Genomic DNA, 19,814 nt, shown 5'->3' on the forward strand with positions numbered 1-19,814 from the left:
TTGCTGTGAAACAATATCTGCTCTGCGTACGCAGCTGTGACAGCACAAATATACCTTTAGATGTGCATATCGTCACCTATGGTCTGATCTATTCTTAATGTGCTTTTAAGTTTGCAGAGTTATCAGTATAACAAATAACATTGTTTACTAACTTGCTGTGGTAAAAGCTCTAGAGTAGATTAGTTGCTATATTATTATATGATTTTACACATAACTGTTACTGATTTCACTTTTTTTTGAACCAGTGTTACAACAGTTCGACTGTTCTGGTATAAATGTACCTAACAGGGATTTTTGTAAAATGGAAGAGGCAAAAAGTGTTCGATTTAGCAAAGCCACTGCTAGTTTTCTTTGCATTTGTTCCTCTGCAGAAATTTTTGTGAGTATATGACACTGGAAGTATAGGAAGAAGATAGGAGGAAGACAGTGGTATCTAATGGAAGCAGAAAGAGATTTGGTAAAGTAGCATTTTTTCCTCATGTGACAGATAGCGTTCTACATCCTGTTAAGGAGCAAGGAGAACACACTAGGTATCCTTCATCAGATGATAATGTGAATACTGCTGAGCTTTGATCTTGCATTAAAGGAAACGTCTAATATTTAGTCCTAACAAGTACATTTAATAATAGCTAATACAGTGAGATTCAGACAAAAGTAACAGTTTTTGTGACCCATTCTAGAAGTGTTTCAAATAAGCCGAGTCATGGAAACACTCATTGTTGCCATTTTAAATACAACATGTATCAGAAAAAACATTACTGCATTTGTAGAGTATTGTGCCAGATTTCCATCTGGTATCTCTAACTGCAGCCTTCTGAACAAATTACGTACTTCTTGTATTCAGTGTTTCTTATTATAAGCCATTGAACCTTACAGTGGTTTTAATGTACCAATTGTAAATTGTTATTACTAGTACATGAATGGATATAGTTCATGTCAGCAGGAGCTGCCGTGTAACAAATAACTTGCTTGCCATGCCGCTCTTTGGCTGCAGCGGCGTTCTGCTAATGCTAAGCCTTCGTGTTCACTTCTGCATCAACTCAGCTGAAAGACTGTTCTGATTTTAGGGGCTAAAAATGTTTGTTTTCCACAATGAAGACTGAAAAACTGGAGTTGTCGTGTCTGAATTCTCTAGTTGTGAATTATTGAGTCACTGAACTAAGGATCTGTGCTAGTAAAGCTTGTGACACCAGCCCCAATTTGCTGACTGGCAGTGTATAATCACGGGTGTTTCTTTTGCAAGTTGTTTTTAATTTTGTCAGCTCAAGAGGGTTAACCAGATCAAACAAATACCATCTGCAAAACCTAGGGAACTGAAACCTGGCAGTGAACATGAACTTGATTCATCTCTCCTTTCCTCATGTGCTGCTACTCCCTCGCTCGCCCGCTTCCGCCCCCGGAGCCCGCCGGAGCCGCGGCGCCCGGCGGCGGCAGCAGGGGGCGCTGCCCGGCGGCGGCGCGGCGCGGCGCGGCGTGGGGGCTGCGCCCCTTCCGCGCGTGTGCGCCCCGCTCCGAGGGGAGGAAGCCGCTGCGCTCGTCATTCCCATTTGGGAACCGGAGAGCCGGCCGGCGGGGCGGGAGCGTGCTTTTGTTGGCGTTGCTTGGCTCTTGCGTGCCTCTGGAGCGGCTGAGCCCCAGCAGATGAGGTCGGGGTTAATTTGGTAGGTTAGGAGGGTGCTGCAAGCTGCCTTTCCCCTGTTAATTTTGTCTTGATGTGACCTGGCCCCGGCTCCAGTCCAGTTTCTTGGAAGGTGGGTTCCTATGCAAAGTCTATTCCAGGAGCACCTACTGTATAAAGCAAAACCTCTTGTGAACTGTCAGATGCTTTTGTTTTCTAAATTTTGGGCATAAATCGATTGGCTACTCTGGGCAAAGAGAGGCTTAGTATGAGAAGTCACTTAAGTCAAGAATTGCTGTCTTGCTCTCGCTTTAGGTAGAACTTGATTTTATCTTCCAGAAATGCTTTGATGATGGTAAGTGATGCAAGTATTTTTTTTGACATGGGTTCATAACCTCTTTTCAAGCTTTAAGATCAGCAAAGAACAGTTGAAATAAATAAGTTCCCTTCCATCAGAGCTCTAGGTAACCTAAGTGGAAATCAATCACTTCCTTTCCTTTTTTAATGCTTGAGCAACTTGATTTTAGGAGGTCACAAAAGGTACAATAGGGTATAGTTAGATGTTTAGAAGAATGATGTATTGTACGTATATCCCAAATATTGAGCAAACTACAAAGTATTTTAACATCTCTTAACATTGGTGTAGTATCTGTAAAAGATGATGATGGCTCATTTCCATTCTGTTTGCTTAGGTCCTGCATATGACTCCAAAAACTCATACATACCGTATGGAGATCTGTGCCAGATTTGTAGAAGCTGGTGTAGATATATGAGGCTTGAGAAATTCTGTTTTGCAGCTTCATTTGCAACTGAAAGATTGCATATCTAGGTTGTAAATAGATAGAATCTTTTTGTATGTGAGCTTCCCCATTTTATTTCCTTTTAAGGCAGTCTGTTAATCAATTGCTACAACCCTAGAGGTCAAGAAAAGGGTTCTACCTAGTTTCTAAACTTTCTTCAGGAAGTAGGCCAGATGCATTCTCTCTGTATGTGACAGACTTGCCTTGTCCTGCTGAAGTCCAGTCTGACACCTCTGTGCTGGGCTCTAGCAGGAGGAGCAGTCTGCTGTCATGCCAGATAAGGTGGCTGAGCAGTCCTGTTCTGCTGATCTTTTTACAGCAGAAAACTCCACGCAGGGCTTTTAGCTTTACCATGCCAGTGAGTGGCAGCTTTGGAATGAACTATGAAATCGATTTACAACCCACTTAACAAACAATGATATCTGCATCTGGATATCGGAGCAAGCTGTTTGCTAGAGTTCAAAGACAGCTTTGTAAACGTTAAATCTGATAGGTAAGGAAAATGATAAACTGTGATATTGAATAGATTTTGTCACCTACTTCCTCTGTGAATTTTGCTCGTGTGTGGGAAAGCTTCAAGTGGGAAGGATTGCCTCCCTTGCCAGCCCTGGGTCTTCCTGCATGGGATACACCTCTGTTAATTTTGTATGTCTATAGTGCAGGTGCATGTGGCTGAATATATGGGCAATCACAGAGACCTCCTCTTAGACAAAGTGAGGAGAAATAAGCACTTCTGGGGTATGATTCAGCTGATCAAATACAGGTATTGGCTAGATCTCCATTAACTGGAAAGCAAATCTAAGATGGCTTGTGCCATTGCAGGCAAGTCACTGGACTGTTTTGTGCCTTGCCTCAGAGGATCGGGTGAGCATGGCTGTGAGTTGCTCAAGTACCTGAAAAATGTGATGTAAGTAAAGTGTATAAAGTAAATAAGTAAAGCAGAGAGCATGCTTGCGATGTTGGTCCTGTGGGAGAAGAGCACAGAACGCTGGCTCTCAGAGATAGGCAGCATGCTTATTTTTACTTTGGTATGTCATATTTCACCAATTTTCGGACAAAGGCAAACAGTATTTGGGTTAAGAAAAGACAAGACTCTTGAAAGCATGTTTTTATTTGAGGAGGAAAATATAAGTTGATGAAGATAGAATTTCTATCTGTAGATAGATCTACATTTCTAACTGTGGCTCCTCAGGAAGATTCAGTTTGTTAGAGGCACCTGTGAACTCATTCCCTTGCCCATGATTTTTGTTCTGAGTTGCCAGTACAAACAATTAAAGCTTAATCCCTTGTCATGAGGATGGTAAGACATTTGTGTATGAACCCATGTGTGCTGCATGTGGTAACGTGACAGCCAAAACTCAAACTATGGCCCCGAAAACCACAGAGTTTCCTTGAGCTCATTAATGTTTCTATCTAGTTGAGCTAAGCTTTCTCTATTATAAAATAATGTTACAGAACAAAACCACTAACTTTGTGGGGAAGAAATTCTGCTTCCCACAGTATGATGTCTGCAAAGGTGTTATCTAAGCAGGAAACACTCCATTTAGTGTGACAGCATGAGCCACGCATAAAAGCTAAGACATTGTTTGTGACAAGGGGTAAGGAAACATTTCAGTGTTGGGAGCTACCCCACCTGAACTATAGATGCTTACCTTGGTTTAGCCAGTCCAGCTATATCACAGTCTTCTAGAGAAGGGTGGGGCAAGAAGCTGAAATCTGCAACCTGTTAGCAAAACTACAAAAAAAAAAGCATTTAACTCGTGGAGGTAACATCCCAAAACCTTGCTTATTCCCAGAAGAAACCTTCAGTTGTGAGTTCTCAGTACAATGATTCATTGCTCTGAAGTGTTTCATAAAAAATAATAATAATATAAAAAAAAAAAAAAAACTCAACCAGCCCCCACTTTTCAGGGACAGGCCATTCTGAAGAAGAGCTACTTGAAAAATAGGATTACTTCTGGCAAGGAAGGTGCTTGCAGATTACACTTCTAAGAACGGCTATTTGTAAGAAATTACTCAGGACTGCAACAGAATGGGCTGTGAAAACATCTGTTTCCACAAACAGATGGATCACAACCAGAGACAGAGAAGATGTCAGTTTGCTCCTTCAGCACATATCTCCCATGGTGCCCTGAAGTTAAGATCCGAGCCTTTACCAGTAGAGTTGCAAAGAATGGAAGTTGTTTGTTGGAGCTCTGGTACAGAAGTGAGAGGTGGCAAGGTTTATCTGCCACGTATAATCATGCTCTCTGGACAAGCTACCAAATCTGTGGCTGAATTAGAGGTCTGCAGATAAGAGTGAGAGGTGATAAGGCCAGTCCCACTTTGGCAGCTTCTGTTCATTTGCAGAGAGAGCAAGCAGGGCAGGGGTCATCTTTTAGGGCATATTAGGCAAGGACTGCACTTTCATCATAAAAATCAGCAGCAATGTTTTCACTCTCTTTTCAAAATGTAAAATCATGTAAGATCCCTTCTCCAGGAGTAAAAAGAGATCAAAATAACATGTTTCACGTTAAAGTTGGACTGTGATTTCACTGTATTCCTCTCTAGCTCAGTATTTGGGTAAGCAAAGGAGCAAACTTGGAGGTCATTGGTTTAAACATGCCTATTCTAGCAAAGGGGAAAAAGAAGTGGCAGTTTGAAATGAGAAATAAACTGTGGTCCCCAGTAAGACTGTCCACAAGGAGCAAGTGTTGGCATCATAGCACTTCATTGTAGGTTCTCAGGGAAGCTGTGGTTTCTTCAGAGCCGTAAGGTGCTTCTGCGTGCACAGAGAAGCTGAAAAGGCAATAAAAGAATTTCTTTCCTGAGTTGTTTTCTGCCCTTTTTCATTGACTCAGTTGACTGGGAAATAAATGAATAGTGCCTAATGTGAATATAGTTATTTCCTGTGCTCAAGGAACTGAGAGCTGCTGTCCTCTGCCATGCACTCTTTAGTGTAATGTGCCAGTGTAATTGCTTTTAGAGGCTCTCAGCACTGTATACTGAAGGACTAACGAGGTAGATAACTCCTCTCTCGGCTGTTTCAGACTACTGCAAGAAGAGCGCAGGTGTTCACAGCTTGAAATCTTCTGAGAAGGTAGTGATCTAGGACCCCTTGCCAGGGCTGTAAAAGTGGTAACGAGCGAATCAGCTCTTTCAAAGAGAATAATGATTGAGTCTAGTAGCATCCCATCAGGTCATGGAAATTGGCACTGAGTAAACACGTCTGCTTGTATTAATCTCTGTGGTCCTTCCTATCTGTCTGTTTTGATCTATGTAGTCCTTAAAGTAACCCTTGAATTAGTAGCAGTTTTTCAGTTACTGCTAGTACCTTATTAGTTGCAGTAATGCTTTAGATTCTCTTTATGTGTGTTTTTTTTCTTCACAAAGAGAGGGATGCCCTTGAAAGGGTTGCATTTGACATGAAAATGGTTGTTGATACGGTATATATCAAGAGCCCTGTTTGGCAGGTGGGATTCAACTGTAAGGAACGAAAACAGATTCATGACTGAGATTGCTGTCAAGGATTTAGTTCTCATACTCTGGATCACTGTCTAGCACAAGCACAGCCCTCGGCAGCTTAAGGTCCCCATTGGGAGTCTTCTTGGGAGCCTTCTTAAATCTTGACTTGAAAGAAGTCTTCAAGGAATTGGAAGCCAAGCAAGGAAATAAATTTCCTTACTCAGGAAGGAAATTTTCCTCTTGTCCCAGAGGCCTGAAAAGCCTTTTTCACAGCATTTCTAAGAGCATATAGACCCTGGCACTACTGCTGCTGGGTGGAGACTTTTGACTGGCATTGCATTCCTGCTCTGATGTAGTCCAAGGAAGGTTAATATAGAGTTTGTTTTTCTTTTTTTTGGTTGTTTTCAAGAACTTTGTTTTTTGGTCCTTCTCAAGAACTTTAAAAGGTCAATAAAAATTGTTTAAAAATGACAAAAATCTGTAAATTGTCAAAGCAAATAATGCACACTTAAAATATATTAGTAAGATCTTCTACCAGATCTTCAAAATGTTTTATGTTATGAGCATTTATTTAATAGGAAGCCTAATAGCATAGGCATACGGTTCAGCAAAGGAAGCTTTCATGAGAAGTAGCAGAACTCAGATCCTTTAAAGCTTTAATTGGGTAAATTCTAGTTAAATTATGTCTGTTTTGTAATTAGATTCTTAAGGTAAGGTAAGTGGTATTAACATACTGAGTGAATGTAAGTGATTATTTTGGATTCAGAGAGATTTAAAAATATATACAAAATGAAATAATTAAAAGCTTTTTTATATTTGTATGTGACTCATATGTTCAGTAGAAAAAAAACAACAGATTTAGTGCCTCTTGGCGTGATAATACTCAGAGATGGCTCAGGAAATCTAATGCAGAAGAAAAGATTGGATCCTAAACTACCGAAGGATTTATAGTTGACAGTTACAGAATGAAAATGCTCTCCTTGGCTCTAGGATTTATAAAACCAGTGAGGAATACTCTTCAGAATGACTCAGAGTCTTCTGTATGTGGGCTACCTGCTCCAAGAAACCATAATTTTTTTGTCATTGTTATGTATTTTTGATCTATATTAGGAATAAAATGAACACAATTTGGAAGCAATTAGTTAGATTCTGTTGCACAATATTAAGTCAAACTGACACTAATAAATATTTTAAATACCCTTTGTTTCTTCCACATCTGTGCTAAGCAGAGCCATTTTTGAGTGTATTTCATTGTAATAACCACAATCTTTCAGTCAGATGTTCTTTAGATCAAATACTAGTTTTTTGTAATACCTGAACTGAGAAGTATTTTGAAAGGAACAAGAGCATTTAAGTACAGCTAATACATTGGGACACTTGATTCCATTTAGGGGACTGTAGGAGAAGGCAGTCCAAAACAAAAGCCAATTTGAAGTGTGCTGAGGTCAAGGCAAGGTGAGTATCAATTAGCCCTCTCAGCTCTGGCTTGTATTCAAATTTTGAGTGGTTACCTCACATGCCTCTAACATACGTTCTCCCTGAAGTGTCCTTTTTTCCAACAGAGACTCATGAAGGACTGGAGTTTGCAGAAGGAGAAGGAGACTCTGAAGCCAGGGACTCCCACTGCTCAGAGTCAAGGTAAAGGTGCTTAAAGTCAAAGCCTAGTAACGGCTTTCATTGCTCACATGAGTTGTCTTCAATTGCAGTTGCTTTGTAAACTGGACCAGCATCAGAGTGATCCTTGATACCTGAAGAAGTCAGCTTGGCATGTTAGGCTGAGATGTGGGCTCCTATGGTTGCAAGTGAATTGTCTTCATTATTACTGTTTAGAATTATAATAGGAATAAATGAAGCTTATTAGCATGACTATCTCTGTAGGCAAACAGTAGTTGTATGCATGCAGTTTTCTGCCTGTGTTTGATAAGCTAAGAATTTCTGCTTCTGACTAGAAAACAGTACATGGAGAGCAGGGCAGTAAGAAACGGGTTTTCAGTTTGTTGAATTTGTTTTTTCCACACCAGTCCTCTGCATGTGTGCACCACGTACACTGTTTCCCTTTCAGGTATACACAAGAGCGTATTGCGATTTGAGGACATTGTCTTCAAACAAGCTGCGTGTGGAAAATGTAGGCTGAAGCTAGCTTGCACTATGTGGGCAAGAAGTGAGTAAGGCTTCCCACACATCTCTACAAACACCCTTCAGCTCCATCACAGTCAGTCTTTCTGCTTCCTTTGTGAGCCCATTTTCAGCTGTGCTAATACACGACAACTGGAGTGTAGACAAAAAGGCAATGTCCTGCAGTGAACAGGAATGGAAGCTATTGCCTTCATTTTTAAGCCACTTTTGTAAATGTTTTCGTTTATTTTGTGCTTAGACAGGCATCAGATTCTGCAGTAGAAGGAGGTCACATTCTAGACCTCTGAACTGAATGAAAAAGATTTTGAGAATTTATTGAAAGTGTTTTTCTAATTGTTCTGCCAAGATACTATTTCTCCTTTATTTCTAATTCATTGCCCTCTCCAAGACTGAAAACTGAAAATATATTCAGTGTTGAAAGAACTGTGAAGGATAAATGTAGAAGGGACATTTTCCCATAAGGATTCATCTCTCTGCATGGTGTTTACGAGCATGACCTGCTTGTACACTTGGGCTGCAGCCATATCTTCCTGCATCTCGCTAAGGAACACAGCTGCTGACTGCCTCAAGCACTGACATTTACAGAGTATGTATCATCCAGTTATTGCTTCACATCCCTCTAGACAGTCTTGATAATCAGCTAATTAAAGTGTATGGCCTCTTCTGCACTCTTCCTTGGAGCTTCTGTTTTGTGAACACAGCTTCCTGTTGGTGACGTATTATGCCTCTGAATTTCACTTACAGGATGACTCTGACTTAGTTTCTCTCCAAGTAAACAGGATATCAGAGATGTGGAAGGCTCCTCAGAAGAAAAGATGGCTTTTTGCCTGATACTATGCACCCTTACACTGTCTAAGGCCCACTTAAAGGAAATTGGCCCACAGGTTTAGCGTTAGACTAGGTTTTCAATCTACCTCTGGAAGTAGTTAATCTCTTCCTCTGTTTCCAGCTTTCATCACAAGTAACTTCAGCGAGTCTTTGGATCTGCATGTCTAGGCATAGACTCTGCTAACAAATATCATGCAAGATCTCAGAATATTTCCTCTGGAGCCTAGAAAAATATGGAAATACACAAATACGACTGTGTTGACAGATCAGCCTTCTGAAGATGGTTTGGCAAAGACCTAGCCAGCCAATTTCTTGTTAGGTAGCTGTTCTGCTAGCACTTTATCTCTGACCAGGAAAAAGTGTAATCAGTTGTAATCCAAGAAAACAGCTACAGTAAACATAAAGCTTAACGCTCCTGAGATTTACTGCATGCAAAGAAAGTATAATGTTACTAGAATATAAATGTGGCAGTGCAATAATTTGCTGATGAGTGCTGGTATATTTATGTAAGGAAATAGAACAGTTACTAGTTAGAGTGGTTCTGTGACAGATGGGGAAAGAGAGGAAAAGCAGGGAAGAAAGGAACCTCTTTTTTCAGTCAAATCCACTGGTATACTCAGAGAAGCAGACAGAGCAACACAAAATTTTATCTGACTCCTCATTCACAAATAATGCCTGTCTTGAGAGACCAGCTAATACCAATGAAATGTCAGTATAAGATAAAGTGAGAGGTGAGGTGGACACAGCCCAGGCAAGGAGAAAGAGGGCTCAGTAACAGTCTAAGAAATATGAGGCAAAAGAAGGAGGTGCTGGAACACTTGGTGTAGGAGGCAGGATTGTTCTGGCAGGTGAAGAACCATTAGGACATTTTATGGTAACCCAAGATTCATTCAGTTTTTTCAAAGCACTGTGACCAGATTCTCCCTTGCTGTAATAGCTATTTGGGTGTATTGCAAAGCAGGCATAATGTTCTGCCTGCAAAAATGGTAGAATTTTATGTTTTGAGTGAAAACCACACAAGAAATGAGCATGAGCTGGAGTTTAATTTACATAGAAGAATTTTTATTTTTAGAAACAGCCAATACATCACACCTTATTCGGCACAGGCAGAGACTCCAAAACCACTAGCCAGAATGGTCAATGCGAAGGTGAACTTAGAGGCTACTGAAGCGGCTACCATTAGAGAAGGAAGGAAACTGAGTGCTGGTTCTTTCCATGAGACAGCTTCTTTTCTATAGAAATATCAATTTATTGATAGATGGACAATATCATTTGCTGGGTTCACAGAAGCATTGCTGCAATTATTGACTTACAAAGCAGTAGCTGCTAGATTGCTCGTGACAGATCAATTGGGGCTGACCAGTCATTAGCCAGAGACAACACAGAACATCAACATTCGCAAATATGGTTTTGGAACTGGATCCTTTTTTGTATGAGAGCAACAGACCATTTTGGCTGGTGAGCTAAGGATCCCTTGGACAGAGCCTTCCAGACATCTCTCATGAATAAAATTCAATGTTGAGAAGTTCATTTTAAATTAAGAAGAGATATATTACTAAAGCACATTAAAATATAGGACCCCCCCCCAACACTTCAAGAACAACAATGAAAACCAAACGAATATCATTACTATTGTGTCCCCATGCTGCTGGTTGTACATTACTCTCAGAAATCTTCACCAACATTTTGATGCCTTTTAATGGGGACAGAGAAAAGCCTTTTGAGGATTTTCTTTAAGAAGTTTGATGCTTGTGATGAAACCAAGACAACCTGTTTTGTAGTCTTGCATACCCAAATCCAGACAAAATCCACATGAGCAATTCTACAGAGGTGTAAATCATACAACTGATGAAGCCTTGGATGCATTTTTTCCAAAGCTCTCAACAATGTCCTATTTTTTTTCACCCACTGACGTCTGTTTTAGTAGTAACCGTAGAGTTGAACTAATACTGAGTTTTTCTGGAAACACAACTCTGTAAGACCATATTGATGAACCAAGAATTGCCTCAAACTCTTTATCTCACCCTCTCTTTTAGAAAAACTTGTATTCTTTCCACCTATGTTCTCAAACATCAGTTCTTTGTCTCTTTCTGACTGCTGGGGATTTTGTACATTAATAAGTGCCTGACTCCCTCTAATTAGAGCTGTTTCTGTCCAGTGTTCTTCTGAATCCTGAAGGAGAAGGTTAAGAAGCCTTATCGATGACTCTATCCTGGGTCGAAGGAATATTTTAAAGAAGTCAGACACCGCTGCAGGGAAATTCTTATCATGCACAAAACTTTCATACTGAGCAACATTTTTGTTTGTTCAAAACAGGATTTGTTTGTTTTTTTTGTTTGTTTACAGTAAATACCTGTCACATAGCAACAGAAACATTACTAAATAATATATATATATATATGTTAAGCTCCTGGGTCTAGAAGCTTTCAAAGAAAAAAATGCACATTCCTGATTAAAAAAAAATAAATAATGTCACTTTTCTTTATATTAAAAATACCTGTACATGATTACACAATGTAACAAAGTACAATTTTGTTTTTTAGGCTCAGGGTGGCATCTCTGGATTAGATCTTCATCTGTAAAGGGTAGAGATTTATAGTTTTGATCCTGCATATTTCCCACTGTGTGAAAATAGTTCTCCCGCTGTTGCTAAGTCTACAGCCTTGTTTACCACTAGCATGCAAAGATGGAAGATGCTCACAAGAAACATAGCAACATCTACATGCAGGAAGCAGCTAGAGACTGAGATTTTTACAAACAGGTGCGTACAGTGATATTTGAAAGTTTTGAAACTTCTTGCCTCAGAGTTGGAAGAGAACAGAAACAAATATAAAGATGGAAAACATAAATGGGAGTCTGTCTTCCTGATGTAGCTAGAAAAGCTTTTTAGATGATATGTTTTTCAAGATGGCACTTAGTGAACTATTACAGACTGACCCTGTCTCTTGACCAACCTTTCTTCTCAATAAGAATGCCCAAAGTTTGCTCAGATGAGGATTGTACTGGCAGGTTGCCTGGGGTTTGAGGGCTGCATCCAGTCCACTGGCCTGCAAATGGCAGAGGATGGCCACTGTCTTCTAGCAATTAGGCTGGAGCTGAAGCAGTACTTGCTGGGCCTTCTTAGTCTCTGTTAGCTGTGAAATGCCTCCGTATGCCACACTTCAGCTCTTCAGGCCAATGAACTTCCACCAATGAACTTGACCAGAAAAGAAAATAAAAGCATTTACAAAGCAAGCTCTGCAGGATAGGGTGAGTCAGTGTGTAGCTAACAGTAGTACTGCTAATCAAAAGGGCAAATATTTCATCTTTATTATTTAAACGTAGTGCTATTTCTCTCCTGACAACATCCAGCCACAGGTGAGTAGGACCTTGAGCAGATAAAACAGGCATTTACTTTCATTTAATGTTAGGGCTTCAAGCCAGGACTTGAAATTGTAAAGGTCATGATACCCGTGTCACAGGACAAAGAGGTGAATTGTACAAAGACAGCAGTTAGAAAGAAGTAACAGGAGTCCCTGTGGTGGCTTGTGTTGTTTCTTTACATTGACAGAAATCAGCTCCGTCGTGAAGAACCCAGAGCAAAACTTTGATGCAGTAATATACTCCAGATGTCATTGCAGATACAGAAATGTCTCCTCAGCCATTCTGCTCATCATATACCTTCCTGTGCTCCCATCAATCTACACATGCATGAGGTTAGGCATTCATACGAAGTCAGAGCAGGAGGCACCATGAAAATGCAAATGAACGAGTTTTAATTAAAGTTTTAGAGTTTCAAAGTCCTGCTGTCCCGAAATCCTTTAGGGATCCTGAAAAGAATCTGTTCCTTAAGCTGGGCCATTCCTCTTCTAGGATCTTCACTAGAAACAGGACTCTTGGGATTCTGGGTCATTGTGGATGGGAAGCTTCTCAAGTTCCTGATGATGCCCATTATGTAAAACAGTGTACCTGGCAGTGGAAAAACATAAATAAAGATTAATTAGTGACAGTTAAAAGGTCAGGCTTATCTCAAGTGAGTTCTTGAAAACCCAGATTTACATCTTAAGAAGGTTCCAAATATCCAGATTCTACATTAATCAAAATGTAGTTTGGTCCATGACAGGAAAACAAATACTCAATTTGATTGATTCAAGACAATCTCTGAAAAACAAGAACCTGCTGGTTTTCATTTATCTAAGGTGCAGCTGGTAACCAGACAGGAAACCAGCTCAATGAATTAAGAAACACTGGTCATCTATGGGTGGACTAAGCTGAACAATTCAATTAATGTCTTCAATGCAAGCATTTAGAGAATCATTTGAGACCAGCTTGCAAAATGAATGCTAATTATCATGAGACCAGGACGAACATTTCAGGACATTTTCACTTACTAAAAAGTAGTCACTGTCTATGTTAGAGCAGGGTTTAGTGCCAATACCTGTATTTCTTCTCAGATCAGTGTTCTCCAGGTTTAATATCCTGTGGAGGTATCATGGCATGTATATACCTTTCTGATTTTTTCCTGGCTTTGGGTCATAAATGGAAAAGCAGAATTCAGTTATAATGAATTCCACATTAGCTCTTATCCTGTGCCTCATCTACCAGCTCATTTCCTGCTGCCTGTTTCAGTATGGCTTTCTGAAGAGAACTGTTGATTTAGCTTGCTGATGACACCCAGCTTTGCTGTGTGCTACAAAGTGGTGTGCAACGCTTAGTAGGAATAAGCAGGTCTAAGATGATAGGCAAAATTCCAGCTATCTGGAGTCAGACTATTTTGCCTATCTTTCCACCAGGTCCAGAAATAGCAAGCTGCAGAAGTAACTGGAACAACATACTTCTCCTTAGTTCAAATACACCTCAGAGAAATCATGTAAGAAAATAAGGTCTGTGTGCTCTCCTGAATCTTACATGGACTTAGCTATATTATTTCCCTACATACCAAACATCCAACACATACTTGAAATATCTGCATCCCAATAAAGATTTTTAAAAAAGCCTAAGAAAATAAAAGACTGTATGAGTTCTTCTGCTGTTAGCAGAGAGGCGAGTAGTAGCTTGAACCTTAGGATATGTTTGTATAATCATTAGAAAAAAGATCAGGAAATTCTCATATATATATATATATATATATATATATATTCAAAGATTGATACTTTGACATTATTTTACTTGGAGTTTTAACTGGTTCTCTCCCTGCTGAGTACACTTGACACTCAGGATCCTAAAATAAGGTGCTTATACAATGCAACTGAAGTATCTGAAGCAGATGATCTGAATAACCTACAAATGATCTATCTACTAGTTCCAGTAGACCACGGACTGAAAAGAAAAGCTAGCATATAAATTGCATTGCCCATCTGTGTTTATCCGAGTGAATATTCCTGGGGAAATTTACTTTCCAACATACTAAACACTGTTTTTCAACCTTGTCAGGCTTGGTCATCTTAATACAGATCATTATGTGCAGATACATCCATTGAAACATCTTACTTCAACACTCCATCACTTTAAATAATGATCATAAAACTTTGTAAAAATGCACAATAGTTCTACCAGCAAGATACAGACTTGATATAAGAAACAATAAAAGACATTTTGCATCCAACACTGAACAGACACTACGAGCAGATGACTATGAAGCATACAAATCATATGGTAATATTAATTTTATATACCAAGTGAGACATGGCATGTTTTGTGAGGTGATCCACCAAGGAAACCTAGAGCAAGACAGTATCCCTGCTACAAATGGCAATACAGAGGATGAAATCCTGAAGGCTCCTTGCTCGGAGAACAACGCAGACATGCGTCAGAGCAACTCACAGCTTGCTCAGAAGCAGAACAAACAGACACTGAAAGCTGATTTCATAGAGGACATCCAGTCAGACCTTTCTTCTTCTTTTGTAGTAATCAGAGAACAGTTGTGCAAGATAGCAATTTAGCAGGTGGTGCATTTGTTACAAAGATGCGCGTAAGCTAAAGAGAAGTCCAGAAGATGTCCCAGAATCTCTCATGGCAGAAAGCATTTGTCTGAAGCCTCTAGCAGTTAGCACAACACTTCGAGCTGTTTACCTGTGGGGAAAGAGGACTGATGGGAGAGGAGGAAAGAGCATATGTATCTGGGTGTGAAACCTACGCTGAGGGTGTGATGACCATGCATGGGCACATGATTTCCAAGATTCTTACTAAGATCTCCAGGAAACTGTTAAAGGAGTCCTCCACCGGTGGGATTTTGTGTTGCAGTGATTTGTTTTCGTGTTCTGTAGTTCCTCCCTTCAAACAAAGGTTCAAAGCTAGCTGTCAGTAACATGGAACCAGTTCAGTGTCAGATAAAGAACAGGATTATAAAAGTCTTGCTTTTTTCATATCACTGTCTTAACTGATCTGCTCTTTTCAAATACAGTTAATTTTTCAGGCATCAATATCTACAGGAAGCAAGCTCCAAAGTGAGTTTTACCTCATGAACACTAGTGCACACGTGGTGGGCTTCAGCTCACTCCCAGCTGAGAAGCCAAGCACTGCAGGATTTGTTTTACCAATTGCAAGCAGAAAACCATACTTGGACTCTGAATGTGTGGCTAAGTGTTTCAAGAGATATTTGTCAAGTAGGTTTGAGTAATGGGTACATCTGAGGAAGTCATAATAATGTGAGCTAAAAAAAAGGCTTAAATGCATTAAATAAATTATCTACAGCAAATTAGTTGCTCAGCTCTCATACCTACAATGAATTTCTTCAATGGGAACATTTTAGGCTACCCAGCTCCATTACAAATAGCATCCTGCCCTCTGCATTTGACTCCTCCCAGGCCTGGGAGAGGAATGCTGCTGTCACTTCATGTTACAGCTTTACTCTGAACATGACACCATCCCAGCAATAAAGCCCCATAAAGAAAAGGCACTGCTACCTAGGAAGGGACCCTGCTGCAGGCTATTCACATACTTGCCAAATGGTACTTTAATTGTGATGATGACCAGCTTGGAGATAATTGCTGCTGTATCTCATGCTGTTTCTGATAGTCCAATGGACTCTGCAATTAACAGGTTGGATTAGCTCTGAGCACAGCAGAGGGGAGCTGTGTGGTTTTACCCTCAGGCCCACGACCAGAACAAGAAGCTCCAGCATTATGCTGGGAATTCAGCAAGAGCTGGGGAGAAAACACGAATGGGATGGGAAAACACCAATGGCAGTTTGTAATTGTCTCACTTTAGCTCCCTGCCGATCTATCCCCTGTACTGACTTGTACAAATCATTAAGGAAGAAAAGCCAAAAAATTGCTGGTCTTTGACTTCCCTAGCTGTAATACAAAACAGTTATCATTTCCATCAAGTCTGAGGTCCTGCTCAGCCCTCTCCTGATGAGCAAAGCCCTGGAGCTAGGCTCTGTTGCCATTTGGAGGGTCCCCCAATCATGCCTGTGCCTGCCAAATCATGAGAAGCAAAGATTGGATTCGCTGCCTGGGAGAAACCCACTTGGAAAACTGTTACAGCGACATGATGAAGCTGGCAGTATGTTAACCAGGAGAATGAAGACAAGAAGGCAAAACAAAGTGCAATTTTGGGTCAGGGCTCCTTGTTTTGAACACAAAGGCTAACTGCATCCTTTTCCTCATGCTGGGTAGAGCCCAGGAGTAGGGGAAACAATAACCTGATGACAAGTTTGTGCCACCCCTCTGTCAGAGCTCAGAGCCACCTGCTCCGTTTCTGCCTGTGTGTACTGCAGCTTGGCTTCCCAGGGCTTCCTGACGCCAGCAGAGCTGCCTGGGAAGCAGAGCTGCAGTTCTGCAGCCATTTTATCCCAGTGGAAACACAGTAAAGCAGCCACAAACTACTTCCCTGTTTTTTAATCATAGCCTTCCTCTGAGCGCTCGTATCCATCCTTGTTCTCTAAGCTCTCTGCAAACTCAAGTTTATAATCCTACAGATAGTTAATCCCAGTGGCTACTGCAAAGGGCAGAGGGCCCCTCTCACATACAAAAAATCTGCAAGGGTTTGATTCACATTAGTAGATATTATTGAAAACAAACAAACCAATGAACAGAGCAAAGGCAGCCCTGCCTAGCTAGAGCTGATTCACTAATGGACTAAAAGAAAGACCGGTGCAGCAGCCATCTTCCACACTTTCCAAGCCTTTGATTAAGCATTGGGCTTAGTGCTGCCTCTCAGCAGTTTCTGTCCTTTTAATCTTGATGAGGAAAAATAATTTTACCTAGAGGTTCATAATAATAGCAGAGGAAAAATAAAAAAATAAATGCTGACCACCGTCCAAGCACAGCAAAGCTTTCAGCAGGGCTGAAGGTAGATTAATGGAGAAATCTAGAGGCATCGTAAACCCATGGTAGATAGTGCAACTGTCTTTGCTCTTTGTTTAGCAATCCTTTCCCAACCCACCTGCTTACATTAACTCCTTCTGCTCTGAATTGGCAGAGGTGGTTCCTGTTGTCCTGACAGTCACTGGAGACTGAGCTTTTTTTGCAGCTGTCCCTGGACTAGAAAGGATTTGTTTTTGTGTGGTTGGTTTGGGGATTATTAATTCTGTTCCCTGGAGCCCTTGCCACCTGAACTCTGCTTTGAACTCTGCTGGAGACCCTGGAAAGCAAAGGAAACCTTATCACCAGGTAGAGAAGAGGTTGTACATGCACACACCCGCACAGTTTAATGTTACTGCAGAAGGAAGTGGATGGGTACATACATCTTATATACTTCTAAGATCGTATCTGTCCTGCCACGATAACTCAGGACTTCAGTGGGGACACAAGTTTTCCACTCATCACCCGTCTACTTGCTGGATCTCGCTTGTGCTGTAGTCCAGGATGAGCCAAACGACTCCTTGAGCGGCAACACCCAAACGCAGGGAGGCGGCTGGCTCGGCTCGAGCCCTTCCCTTGCCGGCTCGGGCCGTGTCGCCTGGCAAGCTCGGTGCTGCCCCAGGTAGCCGGGCCAGGGCCTGGGAGCACCTCCGCCACTGCGTTTTTAAGTTCTCCCTCGTAATGCAAGAACGGGAGATAAAACCTCGCTTCAGGTTCGTGAAATAAGCATTGCTCCTAGCAGCTCGCAGTAGGGCGCTGGAAGCCCGCAGCGCGCGCGCTGCCCTGGCTGCTGCTCTCGGGGTTACAGACGCGTCAGCCTGCGAGAGCCTCCTACCGACCCCAGTCGCACCGACGCAGCTCAGCAAAGTGACCCCTACCTGAAACAAAACCGTGGTCCTTAGACAGCCCTTTGCAGGGATTCAGGTTCTGTTGCCAGCACTTCATTACTGCCTCCCTACGGGACTGATGGAGAAAACTCAGGCACAGCAGAGCCAGGGGAAGCGGCTCACTGTTAACTGAATTGCTCAATAATTTGAGATAAGTTCCTAACTTTTTGGCAAGAAAAGGAATAAATGTGCCAATTCTGGGGACTGAAAGGTTTCCTGAATTTGTGCCAGCTTCTCTGAGTCTGCCTTTTAAAATATATATACATATACATATATATATATATATATAAAAGCAATAATTCTATAAATATGTCAAGAAGTAAAATATTATTTTAAAGATATTTCAGTTTGTCTTTGTTGGGAAATATCCTTTATTAATATTATTTTGTCAATTGCCTACATTTAAATTAAATATTTCAAATTAAATCTAGTATTAAATTTCAACAAAACCAAAATACATCCTGTAGCACTGATGAAGCAAAATGTTTCATTGCACTCAGAAGGATTAATTTTTAATTGGACTGATTTGAGCTTGCATGAGATTTTCATCCTGTTTTTGCATCGCTGGTAAACCAAAAATTATCCCAACACTAAAGAAGTCATGGAAAAATTTTTGAAGAGCTACAGACTCACAGGATCAATAAAGACTCAGCTGTGCGCAAACGCTGAACATCTCTCCCAAATCAAAACAGAAATCCTGTTGAGCTGAGCACTGGCTAGCTCCACTAAAAGACAATGTGTGCCCTGAAAAAATATATAGACCAATTTAGTTTACAACTAGGAAGTTTAACAGAAGATTGCAGTGGACGTTTAAGGGAGAACAGAACATTAGAGAAACATGCTAATATAAAGGCTTACTTGCTAGGTCAAAAATAATGAGTTTCAAGCTAAAATCAGAGTGATGCAGAAAATGCTTTTCCCATTGTTCAAAAGTTTTCACAGTTGCAAATATTTTCCCCTTTTTTTAGTCTGGAGCAGATCTGCAGCTTCTCATGATGGAAAAAAAAAGCAGATTCAAATTCATGTTCAGACCTTTTTCTGCCTTTTGTCAAGGTGACTAGCCAGTGTGTTACTGGCAATTCCATATGAGTGAGCACTCAATTACCTGTCTCTCGGATTTCCTCCTTTTTCTAGTTGTTAATTGCCTGCACTTTAAATGAAATATTAAATGAAATGAAACAAACTATTTCACAATAAATGTATTTCCTCATTTGTAACTAAGAACCCAGAAACCCCTCAGTAACAGTCTTTGCATGGGCAGTTTGCACCTTTGAAGGCTGCAATGGTGGTTGCAAGACAGGATGCAGGGCAAAAGACCAGATAGAAATGCTCTCAATACAAGAAGGAATTATGGCACTGGGAGACAGGTCCTTTCTCTAGCCTCTCACATGGCTGCAGCTATCCACCATGCCAGCTGAGTGGCCCCAAACTGATTCCTACGAAGTGCCACTTCAGTTGAGGAACTGTTTCTCCAAAGCTTTGTTCTCAAGAAAGAAGCATTGAAACTAAATCTCTACTATCATCTGTGTTCAGAACAGATCCTGATATCCAGATGTGAAAAAAGTGTGGCAAGAGATCTCAAAAATAAAATGCATCATTAATAATGTTGAAGCGCAAAGATTCGTCTGCATATCTATCACGCACCTTGCAAGATGATGAAACTGGTAAAGTGAAGCTGGTAGAATTAGCTTTCTAAGAATGAAGGCAAAGGGGTGGATGACCACTCCCAATTTTATCATGAAACCTCTTGTTATTCCCAGAGGCACCCAGGAGACAGTCAGTGTGACTGGAGGGAGATAAAATGTTGCCATGTAGA

The 19,814-nt window shown here is 40.9% G+C and overlaps 1 protein-coding gene across 2 annotated transcripts in view; it reads right to left on the reverse strand.

The window, feature by feature from the left end:
• Nucleotides 1-12,686: 12,686 nt before the first annotated feature.
• HTR4 (5-hydroxytryptamine receptor 4) overlaps nucleotides 12,687-19,814 on the reverse strand; it is a 140,766-nt gene continuing 133,638 nt past the window's right edge. For both annotated transcript variants that reach the window (XM_062587507.1, XM_062587508.1), the window contains one exon: nucleotides 12,687-12,774. In XM_062587507.1, coding sequence (XP_062443491.1) covers nucleotides 12,687-12,774 — 88 coding nt within the window. The remainder of the gene's footprint in view (nucleotides 12,775-19,814) is intronic.

Source organism: Rhea pennata, chromosome 14 (assembly GCF_028389875.1).
Source record: "Rhea pennata isolate bPtePen1 chromosome 14, bPtePen1.pri, whole genome shotgun sequence".
Taxonomy (NCBI): Eukaryota; Metazoa; Chordata; class Aves; order Rheiformes; family Rheidae; genus Rhea; species Rhea pennata.